We start from the raw sequence: 7,574 nt of genomic DNA on the forward strand, positions 1-7,574 counted from the left end.
TGCTGAGATTCTACCATTTTCTCCACACTTGCTTTATCACATATCAATCCATCTTATTGTGATAAACTGCTGGGATTTTAAAAATGAGACTATGTGTGATGGAGAATTTTGGTAAGCCATATTAAGTTTGCTTCTCAAAACTTTTGACTGCTGGGGGTGCATGAACAAAAAAAGTTTGGAAACCACAAATCCATACTCCGTGTTTAATTCTCCTGCCAACCTCTAATCCAAATCCATTCAGATCTCATGGCTAGCCATTTTAGGTTTCCACACCCTTGTCCACCACCTTGCTTATCCTTTCCAGCCCTCTCCAAGGCTCAGCACCAATCTGTGAAGCCTCCCCCAACTTTCAAACCCTCACCCAGAATTAACTATGCCCCCTGTAGGGGCCATATTTTTCATCATTTGCAATTAGCTAACAGTACCTGCAACTCGGTTTTGTCTTTCACTAAACTGACCTCCTTAAGTACAGGGATTTTCTTTTTTTTTTTTTTTTTTTTTTACCTCTGAATCCTCAGCAACAGGCATAGTACCTAGCCTACAGCAAGCACTCAATAAATGAATATAAACGAATGACCCAGACCTGTCTTTACCAAGGAGCCAGGGTACATTTTGAGTATGGGAATGATCTAATCACATTGGCACTCTAGAAAGATTCATCTTAGAGCACCGTTGTTAAGAGCATGGGCTCTGGAGCCAGACTGCCTGGGCATGGATCCCAGAACCTCAGCTCTGCCATTAATAGCTGGGTGACTTTGGGCAGGTTTCTAAACCTCCTGTGCCTCAGTTTCCTCATTTGGAAAACAGGGATGATACTGCTTCACAGGTTATTGTGAGGATCAAATAAAATAATTTTGTTGTTAAAGCACATAGATTAGCACCTGACACCTACTAAGCATTCCATTAGTCATTGTTGCCAGCAACCAGGTTAATGACAATGAGGTAAAAAGTCCTTAAAGCTTGGGTGGCAGCAATGAAAACAAAGTGGAAAGAATCATCATGAATGAAGAATTTACTGAAATATGGTCAGGAAGGCAAGCAAATGAATGTCTATTATTTTTTCCTACTATATATGTTTAAGATAGCTCATGACTGGATTTTCTTATTATTAAAAACAGCTATAATCTATCCAGCCCAAGCACAGATTTGATGTGCACAAGGCGTTCTAGCATGACTGAACTATGGCCACAAACTCTATGACCACTGCAAGCTTTCAGTCTCTCAATGAGATTTTTTTTCCTCCTCATTACTCCACCCAGGACCATTTCTTTATCATTCTCAAAATTCACTGTCCTGTCTTTTAACTGTGAGCACATACCCAAGAGCCTCGGATGGGAATAGGGTTTGAGATTTTGTCCTACCCAACCCTGTACTTTTTCTTCTTCCTGCCCACCTCCTTTACTTCCCAAACCTTGCTATTCCCTACACGTAAGAACTTGAAACCTAAGAGTATGGGAAAGTATCAGAGCAGCAGGAGTGGTGCCAAGAACTGGGGAGGCTGCCAAGCTGTTCCCCAGGCCCCATAAACAGTAACCAACTACATGCAGAGATTGGACTTAACTGCCCATGGGGCCTAACATGCTTGATATTCCTTTTGCTCCTTATTCTTTCTCCTACTTAAAGCAGCCTCCTCCCAAACCCATAACCCATTCAAATCCAACCCATCCCTGAAGAACTAAATGAGATCCAACTTTTTTGAGGAAGCCTCCCCTTACAATAGTAGCCCACAGATATCCCCCAACACACACACAACAGATACTGTACTTACAATCTGTACCATGAAGCATAATCACATACACACTTATACCATTAAATAAATCTTCCATGCTTACATATTTGATTTTCCAAGGGTAGGACCCCCATGTCTCACATGTCCCTTAAACCCCTTACTCTCAGTGGTCTAATAATTGTTGAACAGTGACTGAGTCAGTGGGTTTTTAAATTTTTTGTTTAGGCTAAAGCAGGAGGAAACAGAAGCATATGCAAATGAAAAAGACTGAATGGACACATGGGTAAAAAAAAAATCTCAATGGGTCAAATGCGGGGAAAGTTGTAGACGAAAGGTATTCAAGTAACATTTGTTTAACTGATTTGCTGCAAGGTTGGAAAAGAGACATACGGAAGAGAGATGCCAACTGGAAAGGGCATTTCAGCTTGAGGCAGAAGACAGTAGGAGAAAGATGGGGCTACAAAAGAAATTCGGCTAAAACCCAGAGACCGGTCACTGAATAAGTGAAAGTAAAGAGAGTTATTGGGGTGACACAGATAGAGATGTACTTCTGTTGGTCAGCGAATCGGTAGGGGGTGGTATGAAGGGGAAGGTGGATGGATAAAATGACAGTGGATAATTAGGCAAGTGGATTAGCTGATTAGGCGGTGAGTGGGTAGATGGGTGGCAGGTTAGTGGGTGGTTAGGTGTTTAGCTGGGAGGGTATAGGTGTAGGGCATATTATTTAAGATCCGGCCCCTCCCTCACCTTGACCCGGAAGCGGATGAGTGCTAGCCTCACGCAGTGGCTCAGGCAGGCCGGTGGCAGGAACCAGGCCCGTGGAGGAGGGGTGCCCTTGTTGCCCACGTGTCCCACGATCAGTTGCGCTGTCTGCCGCTCGGCCTGGCACCGACGGCCCCACTCGGCCAGCCGGTCCTTTCCCAGGCCCCCGGGAAACATGACCACCAGCTCCAGGCCGTCGCCGCCGGGATAGGCACAAGCCTGGCATAGCGCTGACAAGTAGCCCAGCATGGCGTTCCATTGGCCACCACACACCCAATCCGTCTGGTAGCCACCATAAAGCCGCGGAAGCGCCGAGCCCGCGTCCACAAGCACCCGGGCCCCGGGCAGCGGAGGGGGCGGCGGGTGCAGCCCAGGGTGCGCCTGGCCGTGGTGGTGGAAGTGGTGAGCGGGGTGATGGTGCCGAGTCGGACCCGCGCCCCCGGAGTAGGCACCCAAGGCAGCGGGCGGGAGTGGCGGTTGCAGAGGCGCAGAGCCCCTGGCGGTGCGTGGAGCCCCGGGAGCTAGCGCTGCCGGAGGCGGCAGCTGGCGATGCTGGTGCTGTTGCTGCTGGCGCGAGACCGTGCGCGCGAGTTTGAGGAGGTCCACGGGCACCACGGCCCCGGGACAGCGCTTCTCCAGGAACTCTTGGAAGCCCTGGACGCCCATGCTTCGTCGGTGGGCAGACGAGACGGCGGCTGCGCGAGCAGGTTAGGTGGCGATCTGGGCGCGAAGCTGGGGACGGACGCGTGCGCACTCCGCGGGGGGCCAGGGGGCGGGAAAAGGATTCCCGAGGGGAGGGGTGAGCGGGCGAGGGGATGAGGGCGGGGTGGGGAGGAGACCAACAGATTGGATTTGGGTGAGGAGGAGGAGTGAGGCCGGCCGGATTTAGGAAAGGCTGAGAGGATAAAAGCGATGATGAACTCTAGTCACTCCCTCCCCCCCCCCCCCCCGGCCGCGCTTCACCGCCTCAAAAGGGGTGAAGGCTCTCCTTTCCACCGCCGGGAGCCATGTTGCCTCGTCTTCTCTATGGTACTCGCTTTCTAGACGGGGGAGGGGGAGCAGGGCGGGGCGGGGCGGAGGGGCATCCTGGGAGTTGTAGTCTTCTCTACGGCCTCAGGATGCAGTCTAGGAACAAGATTTACCACCCCTTTCTGCCCTTGAGCTCACAGGATCCGAAGTGGTGGGGTGTGATATGTGTTTAGGATTTGCACTACAACTCCTGGCGTCCGCCTAGTTGCTTCAGGCTATTTACCGCCTTTTCCAGGAAAAGGAGTTTGGGGAGAAGTGATGCATCATGGGAAAGGAAGTAGAATGGATTAATTGAATTCAGCTGAAGTATGTTAAAATTCTCCAGGAGGGAGAATTTTTTTTTTTTTTTTTTGCTGGGGCGTGGTGGGGGAATAATATGCGTAGCTTTTAATGAATGAGATGGGACACATGAAATTTCAAAGCGATAACCGACATTTCTGTAGTAATCCACTTAACTTTTAACTACCATAATTCTTCAAAGCATTGTTGGCCCCAATTTATGAGTGGTGAAATTGACATTATTTGCCGGACGCAGTGCAGAAACAAAATGAAATTGAGTATCCCTTTTCTTCAAAATCTCTTTGGTGTGGGAAATAAGTACCAATACAAATTAAACTTCAAGTTGTATCTTTCCAGTACTCACTGAGCTACAGTGTTGTATAGTTAGGACCTTTGTTTCTAAACCTCATTGTGAATCAATCTGTCAGGAAGCTTTTGCAAAATAACTGCAAGGGCTACAATTCCAGACGGACAGAATCATAATCTTTTGAAAAAAATAGATTTTCAGTTGATTTTTGATGTAGCACCAGTCTTCTGGCTGGCTTCTAGGGCCCACTGTCTTAGCAGGAGGAGGGCAGAAAACATGTTTTGTAATAGTAGCCAGATCTGGCTTGGAACATGAGAGATGGGAGATCATGGCAGGCCGAGTTAGAATGCAAAAGTGCAGAGCCCAAGAGTAGTAAAGATGAATGAAGTTGGAGAACAGTCTATTAGGATGCAAAAGCTGTAAAAGTTTCAAGCTCCATAAAGGAATTTATCATAAAAGAATAGTGGAGATAGAACAAGACAGATTTGCAAAGAATAAATAAATGGTGAAGCAGTGCATATAGGGAACTCTTGAAAATGACCAGTGAAAATAGAGAACAGTAGCTTGAATGGATGAAAGATGGAAAGAATAGAGGTTTTCTAGTACAGTGAACACCTGTTGGATTGTCTGCTTAGCCCTCCTTTTCTGGGAAATGACTCTCCTCCCATTGACAGAGTTACAGAAAAAACTGTCATGTTCTTATAACCGTAGCTCAGTGGGTCACAGGTGGACAAATAATCCAAGCTGGGTCCATCAGACTCTCATTCCCTAGAAAGCTGGAATTGAACCACAGAGATCAGTTTTTCCTAAGCATAAAACTTGGAAGCTGTCAGCAATTTTCCCACCACAGGGACAGAGGTATAAGATACTGATCTACAGAAAGAGAAGAAAAATGCAGATTCTCAGCACAGAGATGAGACATAGTCTTCACTGTGTTTAAGTTCCAGGTTATCATTCCTGAAACATTTCTAGTCCTTGGTTTCTGTGAGGCAACCCCATATACTTATTACTACTTTTACAAAGTAGTTAGAAACTACTTATGACCAAAAACAAAGTTCAAGACCTGATATGAGAAATAGAGTATGGCAATTTACAGACCCTAAAATATGAAATTGGCAGAGATTGGAGATATCCCACATCAGTTAATGGAAGTTGGCATTCTGTGTTATCTGGCAGCAAAGCAGTTGCTTACTGCTCTCGGGGCTCAAAACAGAGCATGGGCTTTGCTGAATTAACAGTGGTAGAACTCTGTCTCATGTCAAATGTTTCAGTGGTTCAAGTGGTTAGGAAATTGGCACTTAGGTAATTGGAATGAGGTTATCTGTGTAAGCCTCTATAGATTCCTTGTTCTCCAAATCCCCCAAATGTGATGAGGTCTCCTTCTGTAAATGGATTTAGCTGGAATCAAAGAGAGGGTAGGCATAACATTCCCAGAGCAGATCAGAAAAGAGAGGCTTTACAGCCTTGAACACAGCCTATTATTTCCTACCTAAGCTCTGAACTGAAGATCTTGAGTGGAATGCTAGGGAGAATGAGCCAAGTCGTTAGGTAGAGTGCTAAGAAATAGAAACTGCAACAGGATGAGCCAGATTATTCCCTTTAGTAGATCTGAAGATTCAAAGAGCATAATTTGACAAGATTCTTGGACTGATTAAGCATTCAGAGTCCCCTCAAATGAAATCCACAGGCAGTCAAATTAGGTTCTGAGGAAGTTTTATCACGAGAAAATCGTATCTAGTGAATAGGGACCAGAGTCAGAACAGCGATTTTCAAAGTTTGGTCCCTGGACTGGCGCATCAGCTTCACCTACAAACCGTTAGAAATTCTCAGGCCTCACCTCAGACCTCCAGAATCAGAAACCGTGAGTGGGGCCAGCAATACTCATTTTAAGTAATGTCAAAGATAAACAAAACTCGACATTAGTTAAAGCAGTGAAAACATTTTATTCAGTAACTACTGCCAGTAGGGGAAAAAAACTGAGCTCTGTTCCCACTTGCACAGAGGTGACTTGGTGTTTTAAAGAGAGGATGAGGGAAGAAAGAGAAGGAGGGCACAAGGACTCAAGTAGAGTGAGGGAAGTGAAAAATTACAAAAAGTGGGTGATAGTGTAAAAGGGAGTAGGCCAGCTCGGTCTGCTAGCTGGCAGTTGTTGAACTTAGGATGCCATCCTCCTACAGACTGGGGGGGAGGTAAAGGCCCTAGCCTTCCTGATGATTACATTTCAAAGGAGTGGCTCTCAGGTACTTAAGAAATATCTGAGTTGTAGGAGATACATATACATCTCAAGGGGACAGGGGAAGAACTCACAAGGCTCTAAAAGGGAGGTCAGGGGCCTATCTTTAAGTGTTGGCTAGAACAAACTATAAATTCTTTTGATAGCCCTAAGCTTTCCAGATGGGAAATGGGTCATCTCAGAGACTAGCCTTAGGCTGCTAGAAGCCATACTAAAGTTTGGTCAAGTCTCTTGGTGCAGGTGTTTGAAGGGAGAGTTCATGTCAGGAAAGTTTTTGCCGGTCTCACTCCAGGTGACTCTAATGCACTCTCAAGTTTGAGAATCGCTGCTCTTCTAGAGTATGCCCTAGGCCCAAGTACAGACTGGTTAAGTGAGAAGGTAAATTGACTCCCATAAATTTTTCTATGCCTGTAATTTATTCCTTTATTCCTATCCAGGTGCACTTCGGTGCATACTTGGTCCTGGTGGCTGATAATGGTGTGCCCTTCTTTCCTAAAGGGGAATTTTGATTGTGGCTAATCTGTTTCTCTATTTCTCATGTTAGATTTATTGTTAGTAGTTAAGTTTATTAAAGGTTGCAGGATCAAGAGGAGTTACGTTTAGCTTGTCGCTGAAGTAGACGAGGAAGGGGCAGGTCTATGCCATGCTATTGCTTCCGGATGCAGAAGTTGCATCTGACTTGCAGTTGTCTGTGGATTATGTTAGGTATGGGCATTTGGGAATTGTAGATATGGGGAAGATGGCATATGTGTTGATGGACCATGAAGAAGAGAAGTATAAGTAAACATCTGTTGTTTTGTCTTCCCAGCACCCCTTTTCTACCACCTTCTCTGCCTTATCCTCAGGGATGCAGCAGGAGCCATCCTTCATGTACCTTCATAGAGAATTTGGGATTGAGCTGGAGGAGAGATGAAAAATCCTGGCTGCATTCAAGCATCTGATGTATTTGTTCCTAAGGCCCATCTGCATTATCCCTGGGTTTTGTGAGACACTACCATCTTTATAATAAATTCCTCTTTTTGCTTAAGCTTGTTCACATCAGATTTCTATTACTTGTACACAAGAGTCTTAACATAATACAGTTGAAACTTTATGCTGGATTGGCCAAAGAGGGTAGAGATAACATAGGCCAAAGCCCTGAAAGTTGAAGCCCTGAGAGGGGACAATAGATGTCACGGAATAGTAGTTGAAGTGCGTGCTTTGGAGCCAAGATCTGGGTTCCAATACCAGTTCAA

The 7,574-nt window shown here is 45.7% G+C and overlaps 1 protein-coding gene and 1 long non-coding RNA gene across 5 annotated transcripts in view; one reads left to right on the top strand and one right to left on the bottom strand.

The window, feature by feature from the left end:
• The window catches only part of FAM120C (family with sequence similarity 120C), a 113,027-nt gene extending 109,805 nt beyond the window's left edge, over window positions 1-3,222 (bottom strand). For all 3 annotated transcript variants that reach the window (XM_047843804.1, XM_047843806.1, XM_047843807.1), the window contains exon 1: window positions 2,477-3,222. In XM_047843804.1, the coding sequence (XP_047699760.1) occupies window positions 2,477-3,157 (681 nt within the window). In that variant the 5' untranslated portion in view covers window positions 3,158-3,222. The remainder of the gene's footprint in view (window positions 1-2,476) is intronic.
• A 111-nt stretch (window positions 3,223-3,333) lies between these two features.
• Window positions 3,334-7,367, top strand: LOC125157264 (uncharacterized). 2 transcript variants are annotated; one of them, XR_007148935.1, is made up of 2 exons: window positions 3,334-3,520; window positions 7,148-7,367. It is a non-coding gene; the product is annotated as an uncharacterized LOC125157264 (long non-coding RNA). The 2 variants fall into 2 exon arrangements; XR_007148936.1 differs by lacking the exon at window positions 3,334-3,520 and adding an exon at window positions 3,684-3,826.
• Window positions 7,368-7,574: the final 207 nt, after the last annotated feature.

Source organism: Prionailurus viverrinus, chromosome X (assembly GCF_022837055.1).
Source record: "Prionailurus viverrinus isolate Anna chromosome X, UM_Priviv_1.0, whole genome shotgun sequence".
In the NCBI taxonomy this organism is placed as follows: domain Eukaryota; kingdom Metazoa; phylum Chordata; class Mammalia; order Carnivora; family Felidae; genus Prionailurus; species Prionailurus viverrinus.